The sequence below is a fragment of the Lygodium microphyllum genome, chromosome 12 (genome assembly GCF_053477565.2).
Source record: "Lygodium microphyllum isolate KBCC chromosome 12, Lygodium_microphyllum_v1.1.10, whole genome shotgun sequence".
Classification (NCBI taxonomy): domain Eukaryota; kingdom Viridiplantae; phylum Streptophyta; class Polypodiopsida; order Schizaeales; family Lygodiaceae; genus Lygodium; species Lygodium microphyllum.
Window position 1 is genome coordinate 14,934,772 of NC_141146.1, and position 20,817 is coordinate 14,955,588.

General features: G+C 42.5%; 1 protein-coding gene across 1 annotated transcript in view; it reads left to right on the top strand.

The window, feature by feature from the left end:
* The first annotated feature begins 6,616 nt into the window (after positions 1-6,616).
* The window catches only part of LOH2 (LAG1 homolog 2), an 86,907-nt gene continuing 72,706 nt past the window's right edge, over positions 6,617-20,817 (top strand). The window contains exon 1 of the mRNA XM_087689198.1: positions 6,617-7,326. Coding sequence (XP_087545324.1) covers positions 7,201-7,326 — 126 coding nt within the window. The 5' untranslated portion in view covers positions 6,617-7,200. The remainder of the gene's footprint in view (positions 7,327-20,817) is intronic.

Below are 20,817 nucleotides of genomic sequence, written 5' to 3' on the forward strand. Positions count from 1 at the left end.
AATAAAGATTTTCTTTACCTTTTCAATTAGCCACAAAAGCTTGGTTTGTGACACATATAATGGACATGTTTTGTGTAGATTGTTCTTCTTGTAGGAAAATGAAAATTGACTTATCAAATGACAAAGTGTTCAAATCACCTTTCATCATCAAATGAAGAGCAGATGCAAAACTCTAATAAGAATGAGTAAGACCATTGAGAATAATCTACACAAGTTAACTATTTGGCAAAATCTTATTTGAAGCAATTAGTTGCTTCTTAAGATCCTTGATCTTTGTCAAAAAACTATCCATGGAGTCACCTTCATCCACGCATTTACTTTCTAGTTGCTTACATAGGTAAGCAACATGTGCGCCATTTCTTCCTTGATACAAATGTGCAAGCCAAGCATCCTTAGCTATCATACATGATCAACTATGTGGGATCATGGTACATTTAATAGAGAATGCAATCAAAAGCATGAGCCTCTATATGTCAGATGTCCCAACAAATTTGCTTAAGAGTAGGTAGTGGTGGCACTCTAGTATTAGCTAGAGAAAAACCTAAACCTTGGACCAAAACCTAAATTGGCAACATCCTCAATATCAATGTTTCTGTTGCTTATGTTACGCTTGTAGCTTTTGAAATGCCACCAAGATGTCTTTCAAATCCATATACAAATTTCCAAAGCCCCTTTGCAACCAATATATGCCACATCATATAAGGCCATAGTGGATAGTTGGTTCCATCCAACTTGTCCTCAACTACATCATTGTTCCCAGCCATGGCCATTGACTAGATTATTCTTTGAGCATTTGTTGGCCTATAGATGCTTACTACAAGCTTCCTAATCCTTAAGGTAACCTTCAATATCTTGTAGTAGATAAAGTACAACAACATTGACATGGGGTTGAGAAGAAGAGTATCCAAAATGTAGATTCTAAATGATGAAATAATAGCATGGTGTTGTCTCTCTAATTGAGAAAGAAAACATTAAGTTTAAAGGGTGAGGAACCTTTCTTAGATTTCTTTATACGAAAAACCTTCAAAGTAATGTTGGGCTATGATGAGAATATGATTGTGTGCCTCCAATACTCTATACCCTAGATTTGGGAGGATCCACCATTTTCCACCACAAAGATAACAATGATCTAATTGATCTATGCTCTAGCTATTGTCTACATGCTTCTTATGCCAAATAAATATCCCATGAGACTACTTACATAAGTAAGCTAATACTACATATACATAATTCCATCTTGATTTCTCTTTGCAGCTCATACACCCCCACTTTGTGGGGTCTATCCTTTTCTTTAAAGACCACCTCTACATTGAGTCCCACCTTGGAAAATATAGTATTCCTCCCCATCCTCTAGTTTGTATCTCCACCATATGAAGCATTTGTACTCCTCAAACAAAGAATCCTCCATGCTATTTTCTTTGGTCTTCACTTCTTGTAGCACAAAAGCTCTAGGTTTTCTTTATTTCAAATGCCTAGTACAAGCTTTCTATTTTCTTTGGAACATAAACTTGCAATGGCTTTGTTGCTCTTTCATACAACATGAGACAAATCCAAACATCAATAGCAAGATTACCAAGTGGATCATATATGTTTGTAGGTTTGTTTGTTCCTAGCCAACTAGTTTCTTAAGAGACACTTTTCACATATTAGATTCCAAAATAGCATGCAAATTAGGAAAAGGGAACCCAAACATGGCTTTCACATTGTAGAACTTCACTAGGTGAAAATCTAGATGCCCATATGTATAAAGTTACCTCTATAGTCAAATGAATAATAGAGAATCCTCTCCTTTTTCTAGGGAAGGGAATTGACCAAAACTTGGAAAAAGCCTTTTCCAAAAAACTTGAAATAATGAATACTATAGTGAGTTTGGTAAGTATCAACAAAGATTTTGCAATTCCATCTTTAGTTAGCACTCTCCCCATAAAGCTAAAATAATGCATGAAGTAGCAAAACCATAATATTGACTACAAAAATATTCAAATGAGAGAGACACACAATATTGTGTGCTTGTTTGTTACTTTCTACAAATGATGCTTTTTTAACTACTGTGGTTTTCTATAGGTTAATCACCATGGTGGTACAAATACAACTTGTGGATTGAATCTGACTCCTTTTGCTCAATTTAACTCCATATCTCCTAGGCCTACACCATCCCTAGTCTTTTGATTGCATATATGTATCAAGGCTAGGTGATAAGATGAGGAAGAAAGTCTCCATCAAACCAACTAGACATATCCGAGTTACTAAAAGTACTCATGCTCAATAGGAACCCTCGCATTTGCTACTTAGATATTTGCTAAAGTTGCATTTCTTCTTGCTTTTGGTTTTTTTCTCATGATTGCCTTTTTTTTCTTTTTTACATTGCAAATTTACGTTGAAACATTATAATTTAATTAAGGTACATATATAGTGGCATCCTTAAAATCTTGAACTTACAATCTCTTACAATTGAGGTTTGCACCAAGTCATTTATTGATTTCTTTCTATGGCTCATACTTATTTTAATATGCTTGTACATTTTTGATAATCTCTCCATGGCCTTATAGTCTCATCTGTCCACCTAGCTTCTCTGACTCATTTCCAAACCACAGTATAATGATCCATGTGAGATTACCCATATGGTACATGGTACTAATGGATTACTTTGTAGGCATCAAGACCACTTCCTAAATGTCATTATGAGAGGAATATTTGCAATCTTGTTACAATTTGCTATATTTTCATCCAAGTTTCCATCTTAACTATGGTGTTAAAGTCACATAAAGATAAATATATGCAAGTTTTATCATCCTTAAAGAGAGATATATCATATCTTAATGCAAGTGATCAAACAAAGAAAAAATCCAATGCTAGTAAGGGTAAATGTGTTTGGAAGATTATTGAGATATGGTTCATGGTTCACATATACATGGACATGGTAAATAAGAACTAAAGGATTAGCAATGTACTTGGATAGCATTGTTGTGTGTCCTTGTGTATTGAAGAAGATGTTAAAATATCATATCAAAAGGTAAGAGAATTGTACATGTGCCTTTTTATTCTAACCATGAAGAAAAGTTACATATATTTACATTTGATGACAAAAGTAGCCTATGGCTATTTCTCGATGCAAGAGTAATTTCTATAGTAGTTGGTCAAAATGGTAGTAGTTGCTCCTCAACCTAAGATAAGAGAGACCAACTAGTTCCTTTAACATTAGAATTTTTTCATTATTAGAGGTGGATGCATCCTCTCCACCTAGATGAACCAAAGGATTAAGAGTAGGTAAGCACTTGAATTCATGTAAAAGGAACTCTTTTCAATTGATTTTAAAGGGGGGTAATACTCGAAGGCTTTATGTAATTGAGAAACAACTTCTTCATTGTCTTTATAGAGCTGAAAGACAAATGAGGTAAAGTTTGAATTCTCTTTTTACATCTACCACAAATGCCATTGTGGAAACTTAGCTTTTGGGCTCTTTCTCTAATTCAAATTGCTTTGTGAAGGATAAGCCATAAGAGGGCTAATTACTTGGCCTCGAAAGGTGGGGGACCATATGGCTTCAAATTTGAAGTTCCATTGTTTAACATTCCAATTATGTTTGACATCTATTATTCTCCTTCTCCACAATGGTAACAATATTAGAGAGATTAGGTAGGGGAAGTAAAAGGTCTTTATATGCACCCCCCCCTCTTTCACCCACCCAAAACGCAAAGGCTATGATTTGTATGGCCCTACACTTAAAGGGATTCAAGTTGTTCATTTAGTCCACCATTAGGTTGAGTTTAATATATTTTCTTGTAGTTATCCTTGATGTAGAGGGGAGGAAGCCGCTGCCTATTTTGAAATCCCACACATCTTCCCAATGTCTACTTCCCTTTGACAAACATTTATACACAAGCCTTATTTAGTTAGTTACTAAGGGGGGATTTATATTAACTTTTGAAGAATGAATTGCTTTTTTGGTAAGAAACATTTTGGAATGAGTATTAACCCTAGACTTACGCATGATGCAATATGTTTTTTGGGCTCAAGAGCACATCCAACTTACACAAGTTGGTTAGGATAGTGTTGTTAAAGTTGACTCCTTCACTATAAGATCTTATACATAATACATATACTTTACTTCACATAAAAGGAGGAGGCCTTTAGCCTATGTCATATAGTTGTATTATATTTTTAGTGTGCATTATCATGCTATATTTGTAATTCTTAAAACTAGAAAAGGTAAATATGAATGCATGTAATTGTATTATATTTTAGTGTGCATTGTTGTTGTGGTACATTTGTAATTCATAAAATTAGAACATGTCAAAAATTAGAACTTAGTGTGAATATTAATCACTTGTTGACTAAGCATAGCAACCTTGCTATTTTATCTTCCCTACCATATAGGTTTTACACCAAAACCACCATACTGCATACATTTTCCCATTTCTACATGCTCCCATTAAACACAAGGTTTTGGTCTCTTGGATCTCCTTTAATGTCAAGATTTTGATTGTTTGAATCACAAGCAGTTCAATCCTCTCTTGAGTGTGACTTTCCCCAGCAATATCAAATTGCATGCTACTGGTATCTTGAGCTCTAAACCCTAAGTGAAGAAGCACAACATGGTAGGTGTGTTGAACTCAAGGCATCCATTCCAAAATAAATACTTTATGGACTCTTACTTCCCCCACATGCACTTGTTGCCTGATGTCCCTCTTATTTGGTTTGTTGGTTGTTAACATAGCCTTGATAATCACCCTCCAAGTACAAAGCTTGTTGTTGAAGGGCAATTTAAAGCTCTAAATACCCATGAGGACACTAAACGTAATGTTCCACTTAGAGTCTTGAGTAGACTTTCAAAGTAAAAGTGGCCATATTTTGATTTTTATGTACATTTTTTGGAGAAATGTAAGATATATTGAAAAGAAAACAAAATATGAACAAAATGTGGCTTTTTCCTAGGAAACCTAACTTGCAACAGAGAATATGCTAATACACTTGATCTGGGATCATTTACATTTGAATATTATTTGGCCATGGTCCTATCTCTAATAGTGTGTAGAATAGTAGCAGCTTTATTTGTAAAGAGTGCATTGAACATGGCTTCTCTTTTTACTATCTCATGTCTTTGTACTTCATACTTCTAGAACCTTTTGAAGCTTATTGAAGTAGCCATATGACAAATAAAGTACGTAAAGGCTTGGGGTGTGGAAATGTTAGAATGTAGTATAATTAGAGTAGTGTCATGCCTAGCTCTCACTAGACTTTGTGGGAGCCTTACAAGTAAAGTGAACATACTGGTACCACTTCAACTTGCTTATAGAAGGATGTAGTATGCTCATTTTTGTTGTTACACTAAAGCTTGTATGGAGTTGCACAAATAGGGTTCTCTTTTAGCAGGTGCCCTCCATATGAATCTATCATTGTATTGGAGTTCGAGATAATGTCATCCTTAGAATTGTCAAGGCTAAGCATTGGGTCTTCAAGCTCTTCCATAGGAAGTTTAGTAGTATGGTTTAATACCATGTTGCATCAATGATGTTGTAATATTTTATTCTTTTTATTAATACAAATCCACATTATCAAGTAAAGTGAACATGGTTTGACATGTCTTTTTTGCCTCCTAACTCATTACACTTTGGGGGAGTTATACAAGTGAAGTGAAAATGATGTGAAATGTTTTTCTTGCCTCCTTATTTATGAATGGGATCTTGAGACTGGCATGTTTTTTTTGCCTCTTGACTTACTAGATTTGTGGGAGGCAAAAAAAACATGTCGAACCATGTTACACTTTACTTACAAGACTCCCACAAAGTCTAGAGAGTAAGGAGGCAAAAAAAACATGTCCCACCATGTTGAATGCTCACTTTGCTTTCGACACTACCCTAATTTCAAAGTTTGACAAAAGCAAACAAAAAAAAACATTTCTCTCAAAAAATTCAAAGGTAATTTTGTGAAATATCAAGGTAAATTTAAAATTTAACACTAAGGTCTCTTGGATTGTTCGTTCTTTGGCACCTTCAAACCTAAAATTTGAAGGTGATTTTCCAAAACTTGAAGGTGGGATTACACTATGCCTAGGTTCTTTTCAAGCACTCGGCTACTAATTAGGGTCAAAGTCATGACCAAACTTTTCCAATTCCAATGTCTAATAAGAAAAGTTGACCCCTTTTCAATATGAATTAGAGATGCACCTTGCACAAGTCAATAGACGTGTACAAGGAGAGAGAGAACGACTTATAGTCTTGTAGCCCCTTGCAAGTCCATAATTTGGTGGGACCCTTATGCAGAAGGAGAGACAAGGGCGCACTAGGGCACATCTAGTATCGGAGAGAGAATGTGCGTGCGAGGAGAGAGAAGCATCCTGCAACGAAACAACTATTGCCACTCAACGTCGACTATGGCAAGTTCATCGAGTGCCTCTATTTTGAGAAGCACTTGGCAACTCCTTCAAGTTCTGCTTTGCAGAGAACCAAAGTTCCGGTCCAGCCTAGTCATGCACCAAAACTTTGACTTTGACAAGTAATACAAGTCGATTTGACTTGCATGTGGCTTGGGTCTTATGAGGCTTGAATAGGGTGCCACATGCAAGTGGCTTTACATGCTACACAGCCAGCAAATATAGCTATTAGCTAGTAGGTATAGACAGACATTCCCCAATCCCACACCCCAAGGCTTTAGCATACTTGACAGGTCTAGTCATGTAGGCTGCACGGCTGCAGCCAGCGGTCCTTAGACAGGAGATACGCCGCCATCTCGTTTTTTAAAAACAATTCTTCAAACTTCAGCAGCAGCACCACCATCGCCATCGTCATCATCGTCATCAGATCTTCTGTCGCACGCCACAAATTCCACCAGGAAACAACAAAAAAGAAGAAAAGAAAGAAAGAAAGACAGTCTGAGAGAGAGAGAGAGAGAGAGAGAGAGAGAGAGAGAGACGGCTCAGTCGTGATAAGCTCTACTCTCAGGCTCTCAGGAAACTCCTCCGGCCGATGGTTCTGCGACGAAGACGCAGAACTTCCATCGTTTCATTCACAAGTCCCATCGGTCGCAGAGCAGCATTTGATCGTCATCCCACAGACATTGCTGCCTTCTTCATTTCCTTTATCCCGGCTTTCCAGAAGCTATGGCTATGGACCTTTTGAGAGGTTGAAGGGCAGCATTTGATCGGCATCCCACGGACATTACTGCCTTCCTTATTTCCCTTATACCGGCTGTCCAGTAGCTATGGCTATGGATCTTTTGAGAGGATTGGATGCCCCATACCCTCAGTTTAAAGATTATTATCTCGCGATCTACTTTGCTGCTGCCTTCCTTGTGATGCGTTTCTTCCTCGACATTTCCATTTTTGAGGTAATGAACCAGGTCCAATAATTTGTTTTCCAAGGTTCGCTTTGGTCCAAAACATTTGTTTCTCAAGGTTCAATCTGTGCTCTGCAGATCTCTTTAATTTCCCACAACCTTAGCCCTTAAAGACCACTGGTCAAATTTTGCAGCTATGCATGTATCTTATGTGTGTTCACGAATTAGCATATCGTTTTTGCAACTAGTTTTGTGTGTTCACAAATTAGCAGATCATTTCTGCAACCAGTTTTGTGTGTCCACAAATTAGCATATCGTTTCTGTAACTAATTTTTAGTTTACACTCTACATAAACCTGTTGCATCTCATTTTCCTTATCACAGCAAATAACATAGACCATTCGTTGTTTGTCATATATAATGTCAATTCATAGAAATACGAGTCAACAAATATAGTAAACTAAGCAGCCAATTATGCAACCATATCTTCATCCCGAATCCTAAGTAGCTCAGCTAAGGGATGTAGATTTGTGTGGTATATGGATGGGCTCCATGACATCTGTCTTAGAGATAGTGACAGCTTGAGGAGCTGGAGCCGTGCTCGTGAACCCCACAAAGTAAGTTTCGGGTTCACAATTAGGAGATGGCCACCAAATGTGCCATTAACACTCCCTCTCAAATTCTAGAGGTGGCACAAAGGCCTAAATCTAGGGTAGAAGAAAACACCATCTCCAAAAACATCTCACACGTCACTCCACCTCCCAAAAACTCATAGGCTTCTTGAAGCATGCACATAATGAAGAGATATAAGTCATTACATTCTTGGACAACTTAGATGGGTGCTTTCACTAGAATTGATCGCCACTTGTGGCTTGTGTTGTGTTGCCCACTCGTTAGATTTAGGCAAGCATTTCATTGTGAAGCTCTCTCAATCAAAAACATCCTTACATCCCCCCTCTAAATTGCTAAAATGTTGGATCTAGAGCATAGCTATGGAGGTTGAAAGAGGAAGAGTGAGCTCATGAGGACATAGATATTTAGATTGATTGTCACACAAGTGAATTAGGTTCTAAGATTGAGACTTGGACTCATAAATACAATCTTGTGTTTTGACAATGACATAGGCACATTATTGGAAGTACAAAAGTACTATGACATTGCCTTCAAAACGAGAGCAAGTACAATGCTTTATAGGAATAGACTAGGTTGTACTTTCCACCACTGTGCATATGGGATTTTGCATCGTGAGCCCACACTGCTTCATACAAAGAGGCTGAGCTGGGTGTGATTGCAAATATCTGAACACCCCTCCTCAATTACAACCAAAAATATACAAAGTGTGTAGAGGCTTTAGTCGGCAACCACCCGCAAAGTGTGGACACACCACAAACATGGTAAACACCAAAGGCTGTTGCAAGAAAATGCTAAGTGTGGGTACCAAAGATATGGTGGATATCCAAAGGTTGTAACAGGGGCCTTACAAAGTGTACAGAGGCTGTAGTACAAGGTTACATGAGGAGCTTACAAGCTTATGCTAGAAGCATTAGGGCTAGGCAATACAAGGCTAAAAAAGTCTATTAGAATAGAAGTAGAAGGACCGATGAGGCTTGTCTTTCTCTTGGTGGTCTTCTTCTTATTCTTCTTCTTCTTGTTTCTTTGCTCCATGGTCTTCTTATTCTTTAACAGCAGCTAGATAGGCCTTTTGAGACCTCTTCTTGGCATGACATAATTTCTCTGTGTGCTTGATCTTTTTGCAGAAGTCACATACTAGCTGATCTTTCTTACCCTTGTTCTTGTTACTGATATATAACATTTGTTCATCTTTAGAGGTGCTTGGTTTTTCCTTGGATTTTATCTTCTTTTATTCTTCGAGTAGGGAGGCCTTAATTGTTAGCCTGCTCTTTATCATTCTTAGTCTGTCATCTCCTGGTTGTGAGCTCCTGTCGGAGTCTGACAGGAGACCGAGGAGCTCTGTTAGTCTTTTAGTGGCTGTCCTTGTCAGTCTGCAGCCTTTGGGAGTCACACAGCCCATACTAGGCTGTTATTTTGCAGTCTGCCCAGTTTACTGGGCAGGTCGGCCAGATCTGGCCAAAGTCGGCCAGATCTGGCTGGTCGGCCAAATCTGGCCAGGTCGGCCAGATTTGGCAGGTCGGCCAGTTTACTGGCCTGGGGGCTATATATAGCAGCCCCCCCAGTCATTCCAGCATTGTCTTCTGCAGGTTCAGCACTGTCTCCTTCATCTCCGTCTCCGGCATTGGTGCTGCCATTGCTTCCAGTCTGTTCTGGTGCCCTCACTGACGCTCCGGGCTGCGTGCAGGGACTGCTCTGTCCATTTCAGTGTGTTCAGCATTCATCTCAGTCAGTGCAGACTTTCTTCCTTCATTCCCTGCTTTCTCTCTCCTCTCCTCTGTGTTCGTGTTCTTCCGTTGCGCACTCTCACATGGTATCATCGCCTGATTGAGAGCACGGAGGACATACCCTCAGGAGTGAGATACCTTACTGCTGCTGCCATCTGATCAACAACTGCCAAGCGGCTTCTTCAGGAGGCCTTTTAGCCTGTGTTTTCTGTCCACGTTGTCTACAGAGGCTGCCACGTCATCCAGCAACGCAACAACCTTGCGTTTTCCACCAGGCTGTCCCTCCTTCTGCTAGGCAACTGATCTACAGGCTGCGTTTTGCTGTTCTGCTGGTCGCTTCCACTCCAGGCGGCACATTTCCTGCTGGCGACTCCTTTCCTGGCTGTTTCCTGGTGCTGGTGGTCTCTTTTCTGGTGATCGTCATTAGTTATCTTTGCGTTTTGCAGATCCAGGTGTTTGTAGGCGTTCTCAGCCTGCGTCTTGGTGGTTGGTGACCACATTGCTGGTCATATTTTAACATCGGCACAACTTTCTTTGGTATTTTGCAGATTGGAAGATGTCTTACCAGTTTTCAGGCTTTGATGACTCAGAGGATGAACTTCTTTCTCATCATTCCTCTGAGCAGAGGCGGGATTATCATGAGGTTCGACGTCGAGAAGAACCTCCTCGCACTCGTCCTTCTTCAGTCCATGCATCTCAGAGGGTTCCATCTACTGCGAAGGTTTCTTCCGTGAAGACTGCTTCAGATGTGCGGATGCCTTCCCTGATTCCCTCTATTCAGGTGCCGATTCTCCCTTCCTTTCCGAAGGAAGATAAGTTGGATGGTTCCAACTACTCCCTCTGGTCATGCAAGGTGGCCTGCATCCTCGATACATTTGACCTTTGGGAGCTTGTTTCTTCACCCATCAACCGTCCCCCCGCGGATTCGTCCGATGGCACCTCTATGGACCGTGCAGCCTTATGGGATAGGCTCAACTCTCGAGCTCGTTCCTTTCTTTTTATGAGTCTCCATGATTCCGTTCTTGTTCATGTTTACAGGTTACAGACCGCGGCGGAAGTGTGGAAGAAGCTTGCGTCTTTATATCAGCACAAGACATTTGCCACAAGATTTCCTTGGAGAAGAAGTTGCGGATGCTCAGTCTTGATGATTCTCCTTCCATGAAGGAGCACATCACGAAGATGGAGGATATGCGAGGCGAGTTAGACTCTCTTGGTCGTATGATATCGTCTGAGGATATGGCGATGATTCTGTTGACTCAGCTGCCATCACCCCGATATGATGTCTTCTATACCAGCCTCATCACCTCGAGGACCCGTGAGACACTCCTATGGGAGGAGCTTTCCCTGCTTGTCTTGGAGCATGACGAGTGACTCAAAGAGGTGGGAGCTAGTGGCTCCACCAAGGCATTTACGGCCGGCACAGGTGGCGGCAAGAAGAAGAAACAAAAGAAGGAGAAGGCCAAGGACAAGAAGGAGGAGGACAAGAAGAATGCGAAGGAGAAGAAGCCCAAGTGTCCCCATTGTGGGAAGGGCACTCATCCCGAGAAGTGTTGGCAGAAGTATCCCCATTTGAAGCCTAAGGAGAAGGACTCAAAGGCGGCCCCAGCCACAACAGAATCTGCGTTTGTGCATGTCTTTGTTGAGGAGGATACAGCCCTAGCTTCTACCACACAGGAGAAGCCTTGGCTTGTCGACAGTGGAGCATCTTCACATATGACCTTCCGTCAGGATTGGCTTCAGGATCTTCGTTCCAGAGGGGATATCGTCACCATTGGTGACAATTCTACAGTCTCTGTTCGAGGCGTGGGGACATTACCTATATTTTGTAACAGGCGGTCTTCCTCCGCCAAAGTTCTCTATGTTTCTGATTTGGGTTTTAACCTATTATCTGTGCATGGCCTTACTCAGTTAGGTACCCGAGTCATTTTTACACAGGATGCAGTCACAGTGGAGGATGCTTCTACAGGTGATGCTCTTTGGACAGGTACACAGGAGGGTGGGCTTTATACGCTCACAGCCTTGGCTGCGCGGACTTCCCATGAGCTTGGGCTGCTTTGGCATGCTCGGTATGGTCATTTGAACCTCGATTCTCTTCGCCGGGCTTCTAGGAGGAAGATGGTGGAGGGACTTCCTGATTTCCCTCCTCTTCACACTTTGTGCCCTAGCTGCTTGAGGGGCAAGCAGCACAGGCAGCCTCACCCTCAGGTTGCTTCTAGGAGGGCTACTTCTCCGCTTGAGTTGGTTCACACGGACCTTTGCGGATCTATGGGCACGGCCTCCCTTGGGAAGGCCAGGTATTTGATGCTGATTGTGGACGACTTTAATTGTTATGTGAGGCCTTATTTCTTGGAGTACAAGAGCGAGGCGTACTCCCGTTTCTGTGAGTGGCAGGTGTTTGTGGAGAACCAAACAACTTCCAAGGTTCGTGGCGTTCGAGCTGATCACGGTGGCGAGTTCACTTCTCACATTTTCTCTCAGTTTTGCAGGGATCATGGTATTCAGGTGGAGTATTCCCATCCGAACACACCATCAGAGAATAGTGTGGTGGAGCGTGCGAATCGGACCATGGTGGAGATGGCCCGATCTATGCTGGAGCATAGGAGTCTTCCTCATTTCCTTTGGGGTGAGGCGGTGGCTACAGCGGTGCATATTCGCAACCGCTCTCCGACTTCGGCTTTACAAGACATGACTCCTTATGAGGCTTTCTTTGGGAAGAAGCCTTCTGTGTTCCATTTTCGCATCTTTGGGTGCGATGCTTTTGTCCATGTGGACAAGAAGAAGAGGAAGACGAAGTTCGACTCTAAGTCAAGAATGCTTATCTTCGTGGGTTATAGGACGACCACGAAGGGATATCGGCTCTACGATCCGACGACGCGGAAGGTTGAGGTGAGCAGGGATGTGATCTTTGATGAGGCTTCGGCCTCTGAGGATCCGATTGATGGTTCCATTACATATGTTTCTTCGTCATCGACCGGACCCCTCCCCCCCCCCCCCCCCCCCAACTTTCTCTCCCTTCACTTCCTTCCAGGATACCCCTTAGCACCCCCTCTATTCCTCCTCCTTCGGCTTCCCTTTCCCCTTTGGTGGATGTGACTCTGTCTTCTACGAGCTCTTCCACCTCCACTTCGGGATCTTCACGGGATACACAGCCTTCTTTTGATGCGGAGGATCTACCTTCACTCGGTAAGGGGGAATCCCTCTCCGATTTGGATGCTTTGCAGGTTCCGGAGACCCCCCGGTCTCCCTCACAGCAGCAGGAGTCTCTTAGGATTCCTTTATGGTATCGCCGGCTCATGCAGGATTCAGGTGTTACTCACTTTCCTGCTTCTTCTACAGGTCCACGTCGATCAGCACGTTTACAGGCCCAGCGGGATAGTTCACTATGTGTGAACTATGCTCTTATGTCACAGATTCTTCAGGATTCTGAGCCTTCCACTGTGGAGGAGGCTCTTGCCCAGGATATTTGGAGACAGGCTATGCAAGCCGAGCTCGATTCCATCGAGCGAAACCATACTTGGGAGCTTGTTCCGCGTCCTGCGAAACGGAAGGTGATAGGTGTGGAATGGGTCTTTAAGACCAAGTATCTTGACGATGGCTCCTTGGACAAGTATAAGGCTAGGCTTGTTGCCAAGGGTTTTGCACAGCGCGTAAGCTTGGACTACTTCGAGACTTTTGCTCCTACAGCTAGGATGTCCACCATTCGAGTTCTTTTGGCTCTTGTTGCTCACCACCGTTGGCCTGTTTATCAGATGGACGTCAAGTCTGCTTTTTTGAATGGCGTTCTTGAGGAGGAGATTTATGTTTCACAGCCTCCTGGTTTTCTTGTGCAGGGGAAGGAGGATCATGTCTACAGGCTGCGGAAGGCTCTTTATGGCCTGAAGCAGGCTCCTCGCGCTTGGTACCAGCGGATTGACCGCTTCTTTCTACAGAGTGGCTTTGCGCGCTCCGCTTATGATCCCAACCTCTACTTACGGGTTGTGGATTCTCTTTCAGTGTTCCTTATCTTGTATGTGGATGATCTTATCATTACAGGGAGCGACACTCAGCAGGTGGAGCATACTCGGTCCATTCTTCAGTAGGAGTTTGACATGACGGATCTAGGGATCCTTCACTTCTTTCTAGGCCTGGAGATCTATCAGATGGCACAGGGCATTTTTATCTCGCAGCACAGGTACATCTCCGAGCTTCTTGCAGAGTTTGATATGGTTGAGTGTCGGCCTATCTCATGCCCCATGGACCCAGAGTCCAAGCTTTTGACAGCTGGAGTTCCCCTTTCTGATGCCACTCGTTACAGGTGCCTTGTCGGCTCTCTTATCTGGCTGCTTCACACTAGGCCGGATATCTCTTTTGTGGTGGCTTTATTGTCTTCTTTTATGCAGACTCCTACCCAGGCTCACTGGCAGGCAGCCTTGCGGGTTCTTCGCTATTTACAGGGGCTCGATCCTTCGGGATCATGTATGGAGATGGGATTACCCTTTCTGGATGGAGTGATTCTGATTGGGCAGGTGATGTGGATTCGAGACGATCCACTACAGGTTATGCTTTCACCCTTGGATCTGGTGCTGTCTCTTGGAGCAGCAAGAAGCAGCGTACTGTGGCACTTTCTTCCACAGAGGTTGAGTATCGGGCCCTATGTTTGACCGCTATGGAGGCAGTTTGGTTCCGTCGCTTACTTGCGGAGATTGGCTTTTCCCAGACCAGACCTACGGAGCTGCGCGTGGATAACCAGAGTGCTCTTGCTCTGGCCAAGAACCCGGTGTTTCATGCTCGCACGAAGCACATTGAGGTTCAGTATCACTATGTTCGAGAGGGGATCGTGGATTCGGAGCTGGTGGTGGTCTATTGTCCTACGGCGGCCAATGCAGCTGATCTCTTTACAAAGCCTTTGCGTCAGGCTTCTTTGCTTCATCACATGCGGTTCTTGGGTCTTCAGACCCTCCCAGGTTCTGAGAGGGGGTGTTAGCCTGCTCTTTATCATTCTTAGTCTGTCATCTCCTGGTTGTGAGCTCCTGTCGGAGTCTGACAGGAGACAGAGGAGCTCTGTCAGTCTTTTAGTGGCTGTCCTTGTCAGTCTGCAGCCTTTGGGAGTCACACAGCCCATACTAGGCTGTTATTTTGCAGTCCGCCCAGTTTACTGGGCAGGTCGGCCAGATCTGGCCAAAGTCGGCCAGATCTGGCTGGTCGGCCAAATCTGGCCAGGTCGGCCAGATTTGGCAGGTCGGCCAGTTTACTGGCCTGGGGGCTATATATAGCAGCCCCCCCAGTCATTCCAGCATTGTCTTCTGCAGGTTCAGCACTGTCTCCTTCATCTCCGTCTCCGGCATTGGTGCTGCCATTGCTTCCAGTCTGTTCTGGTGCCCTCACTGACGCTCCGGGCTGCGTGCAGGGACTGCTCTGTCCATTTCAGTGTATTCAGCATTCATCTCAGTCAGTGCAGACTTTCTTCCTTCATTCCCTGCTTTCTCTCTCCTCTCCTCTATGTTCGTGTTCTTCTTCCGTTGCGCACTCTCACATTAATGTCAACCAGTTTAGGACTAGGCATGTTGATTAATGTAGTTGACACATTATTATAGTCAGGAGGTAAGCTTTTTAACAACGCACCAATATAAATACCATCATCCATCTTGAGATCAATTCCTGCAAGCTGAGTTAAGAGACATTACATGTAGTTTAAATAAGTTGCAAGAGATGCGTTTGATTTCATATCTAGCCTGAAAAATTCAATCAGTAATCCATACTTAGATGACTTTGATTGTGTACCAAACAAAGTATCTAATCTCTTTCATGTATCATTATAGGTTTCACAGGTATCCACATGGTGGATGTAGTTGTTATCCAATTTCAGTTTAATGATAGCTTGTGCTTTGTTACCATTCTTTTGCTAAGTAGCTGTAAGGTACGCATCCTAAGGCTTATTCTCTTTGCCATTGGTAATGGCCTAAAGACCCTTCTTCATCAGGATGAGCTTGATGCGGGTTTGCCAGGTGTGAAACCTGACCCCTTTGAACCGAACAGTTGGAGAGTCTTTGCCTATGCTAGAGCAGCAAATCAACACAAAAAATTCTCAGATTTGAGTAGTAGAAGATTTAATTGTGTCAAGAGACACAAGGAATGTAGTGTCAAATGCAAATATCTCAACATAAACTCGCAATTGTCTCTTAGCGCACAACAACTAATCAAGAGCTCAACCACTAGCTATAAGTGCCGGTATCCATTAGCATACTCTTCCAAGATTTAAATGGTGCAGTAAGTGGCTGCAATAACCTTGGAGTCTTATATTTGTTAGAAGTCTACCATATGAGATACCTTTTGTAAAGAAACGATAGGATTTATAGTGGAGACAATAGACTGTACCACTACCACTAACAATGAATGAACTTAGAAACATAGAGAATGGAAGAATGGTGAATCAAATCTAATGATGATACAATACGACTGTGCTGTTTGATGTTGATAAAGTGGCTTGACTCTTGAGACGATTGCACTATCTTGGTTGATCAAGTAATAGCATATGTGAAGGAATACTACGTGCTTTGCACGTAGGCCGCGCAAAGCATGATACCAAGCCGGTGCTTTGCACTGGTGTTAGATATTTACTATTGAAGAGGGAGTGCGCTTTGAACACTAAGTTGAACTTTGCACTATAAGATTTCTTAGGCATACATGTTTCGTAGATGTTGTCACATTGTTCAAGGAGCTACCAATCCAAACTACTTTGATTCTATTTTTAGAATCTAATTAGGTGTCTCACTTTGCAATTTTCCACACCCTAAACCTTGTCATAAAGTCTCCACAATCGTAGATGTACACATATACTATATTTGGCCTTTCTATGCACGCACACACACACACACACAATGAAAATCATTGAGAGTCCATGTTGCAATATGTTTGTATCAAAATGTGTACATGAGAGAGAGAGAGAGAGAGAGAGAGAGAGAGAGAGAGAGAGAGAGAGAGAGAGAGATGCAATAATCTATTGATGAGCAACAATAGAGTCAAATTGTAACTTCCCTCCTTTTGTGCGAGTATACATGGAAAATAAATAGCGACTTCATGTGGAAAATACACTTCCAAACTCACTTAAAATCTTTCAAAATGCCAAATGTTAGTATTGTTATGTAAGGCCATTGCACAAAGTTTTCCAATTGTTGAAACAATCATGTATTCAAGACCTTTTGGAGGGGGGGGATAGTATCTTTGCAAGGCCTTGATTAAGGGTAGTTACACACCACCTGAGACAACCAAGGTAGTATAAAAGTATTCTGTATAAAGTTAGCATATTGTTCATAGTCCTTGGTAACACATATAATGGTTGACCCATTGGTTTAGTCTTGGAAGTGTGGAAACCAACTTTCCTTTTACAAAAGGATGGAACCCTAAAATGCACTAATTTACAAGAATTTACAACAAGTAATAAATTCATCAAATAAAGGATAACTTGAAAATTCAACACAATACCACTTTGGGCTAGAATTGTCAGAAGTGGTGCAGCAATCGAAGCATAAACATGTGCTGAAATAAACTGCTGAACACAAGACAAAAGAAAAGAGAGAACACAATACAAATGAGAACTTAGATGTATACTCGGGAAATGAAATCCATATACCAAGACATGAGACAGTACAGATACAATGTGAGTCACCGGCTGTGGGGGCATTGGCACCTGCTCCCTCTCTCCAAGGACTGTCCAGTGATGAATGAATGAATGAATGAGGAGGGAGCCTGACAATAAATAGGGCAAATAAATGCCAAAAATACGACTGGTCGACCAGCATTAAATGCTGGCCGACTGGCTGCAAATAATGCCAAATCCCCATAAATACTGATAAATAAAATGCCTAAATAATCTATGTGCCCAGCCTGTTGAACCACAAGTCCAGACTCAACCATGAGCTAGCTAATCTGCTAACACTCTCTCTCAGATCATGGGTGATCTGATACAATACAATATACAATGATAATGTCGCATCATAGTACACACAACAATGTCCACCAGAGTAGAACCATGGATACCCAAGTAGTGGGTGCGCAAGCCACCACCAAGGTGCCTTGGAGAGAACCTGATGTTGATGTCGATCGTACCAACTCCAGAAGATAGAGAAGATCATAGCATCTCTCAATGTCTGTCAACAATGCCCATGATGTAGCATACGTGACCATCCTGTTACCAATGCCGTAGTGGATAAATGACCATGGATTCCCCGTCTTTCGCCAGACCGCCAAAGTGTCCCCTCATGTGAGCTCTAGACGAAAGCCACCCGCTCTTTGTCAAATAACTAGCCCATCATGAACCTGGATGTCAATCCTAGCTCCAGGATTTGTATGATGCGTCAGGGATGTCTCTCTTTGGATCCTGTGCATTTGTATAGAAATATAGATGAGGCGCGGTTGCCCTATCTCACCACCCTCTCACACTCCCTCTTTGGCACTGGAGAGTCGTGAGGGATGACCTCATCACCACCACCAAGAAGCAGCCAAGGAAGGGGCCACTAAGCCCTTCCCACGATCTGAAGAAGAGGATCCCGTCCGCGCCTTGGACTTCGCCTTGGCTAGAGAATCCGAATTGAAATTTGAGGCAGATGAGGACTTGTCGGAGTCCACATCCCGCTTCGTCTTCTGCTCCTTTTTCTTCCTGGAAGCCACTAACTCGTTGTAGTCCTTCCTTAAATGACCTTTCTTGCCACAGTGGTAACACTGGGCCTTCGACTTCTTCGTCTCCGAACCCCTTTTTGAAGCTGCAAGAGCCTCACTCGAACATCCGTATAGCGTATCATCAGTGGATGTGCATGGAGCAGCCATCTGTAGAGGATTTAGAAGAGAAGTAGAGAGGAGAAGGTATTTGGAGAGGGAACACGGCCAAACCACGAGCACAGACTGCAAAAAACAAGAGTTCACATACATTATCACCCAAAATCTGATCAAAATAAGACAAAAGCTGCTGTTAGAAGTCAAAAAATTGGTTCAAAATTGCTAGAAACAGCAAAAATGGCCTGTTCTGCCAATCGCCCAGCCCAAAAGAGTGCTGAAAACAACAAAATGCAGGCTGCACACTGCATAAACAAGTGTAGGGAATTGTGGCCAGCAGCCTGATGATGAAAACACAGGTAGTAGGAGGTGTTGGACAGCAAGCGATGACAAATCTGCAGAAAACGTAGGTCAAACAGGTCGCCTGTATGGAGTAGCAGCTGCCTGATCAGCAAGGGTGAAAACAGTCCTGAAATCAGCAAGAAAAACACAGCAGGAGCACAAATGCTGAAATCTGATACCATGTCAGAAGTGGTGCAGCAATGGAAGTATAAACATGTGTTGAAATAAATTTCTGAACACAAGACAAAAGAAAAGAGATAACACAATACATATGAGAACTCAGATGTATACTCGGGAAATGGAATCCATATACCAAGACATGAGACAGTACAGATACAATGTGAGTCACCGGCTGTGGGGGCATTGGCACTTGCTCCCTCTCTCCAAGGACTATCCAGTGATGAATGAATGAATGAATGAGGAAGGAGCCTGACAATAAATAGGGCAAATAAATGCCAAAAATATGACTGGTCGGCCAGCATTAAATGTTGGCCGACTAGCTGCAAATAATGCCAAATCCCCCTAAATACTGACAAGTAAAATGCCTAAATAATCTATGTGCCCAGCCTGCTGAACCACAAGTCCAGACTCAACCATGAGCTGACTAATCTGCTAACAAGAATCCCCTCAAGAAATTGAGACAAGTTGACATCAAGTTGGCCCCAAAATATTGGGGCTCCTTACTGTATCACTTTTTTTCTTAATTCCAAAACACCTGTTATATAACTAAGAATTGACCGAGTCAATTCTCCAATAATATTTAGAATAACAAGTTGTCCTTTGTAACCACAACCACCAAGTTTAATTTGCCCCTTCATCTAGTGTACATTTGGACACAAATTGGGTCTTGAATATGTAAATGTCCCAAACAATATAGTATGCTTAACAATTATAATATTCATTTTCTTTCGAGACTTAATATTTCATAAAATGGAGAAAATGAATATTTAAATTGAGAATGATAGTTTAAAAAAAAGTTACAACCATGGAAATGTAAAAGCAATGGAGATAAGATTGAGGATTAAAGACGGGCAAGCCTTTCTTTTCTCCCCTCATAGTGCCCTCTTCTCTCCATTCTCCCCCATCCACCACCCACCACAACCCCGTCTCCCCTGCCACCCTCCCCTTGCTTGACGCTTCCCTCTTTTTACTGTGTCCATCTCTCTCTCTCTCTCTCTGTCTCTCTCTCTCTTCCCTTGTGCCCTCAAAGGAATGTATTTCTACTCAACCCAAGTCCTTTAGCGAAGAGCTCAATTACAATCAGCTAGAGAGTGAGGAGTGTTGTGCTAAAACACACTTTGCAGCTGATTAGCATTTTTAAATAGCCCCAAAATACGCTTAATTAATGAAAAACACAAATCTGTTGTACGGTTCTAAAGAGTTTCAGTGGTTCCCCGAAACCCTAATCTTTTGTGGTACTCTTTGACATCTATAAATAGATGGTTTGCCCACTATTCAGCCTCATCTTTTTGTGCAGGTTTATCACTCTACTATGTAGATTTCAGCAATTAGCTACCTATAATCTGCTATCCAACGATCATCGATTATAGCCCATTACTATCAAGCCCTAGGTTGCTTGTTTTTAGCCATTGCCTTGCTGTTTGGACGTCTCCATCTGTTACATCATCATAGCATTCAATCAATTTGCGTTTTCAGCATCAGGTGCCAGGTGACAGGGCGCCGCTATCTCTCCCACAAGGCAATTGCTGTAGTACCTGCGTTTTTGCTGTATAGTAGACTGTCTACATCAGCCACCACTGATCTTGTTGTCACCTTAGTTCCCTAACACTGGTGATTAACGCTTAGTGTTTCTTGCACTCCGATACTCCGACTGGTGAATACATCACTTGGGATTTGTCTCCGATGGATGTCATTGTCCGACACTGCATTGCTTTGCCCTTGGGCATTTTGTACACTCTTACATTCATTCATAACATTAATTCACTCAGAGTTTCTTCTCTCTATGTTTGTCTATGTGTTTGTGTTTTGCGTTTAGCGTTTAGGGTTTGCGTTTTGCTTGTCTTTGTCGAAGTCTTTGTGTTTCAGTCTTGGTCGTACATATTGTGTTTCCTCACTGCAAACTGTAGCATATCTTC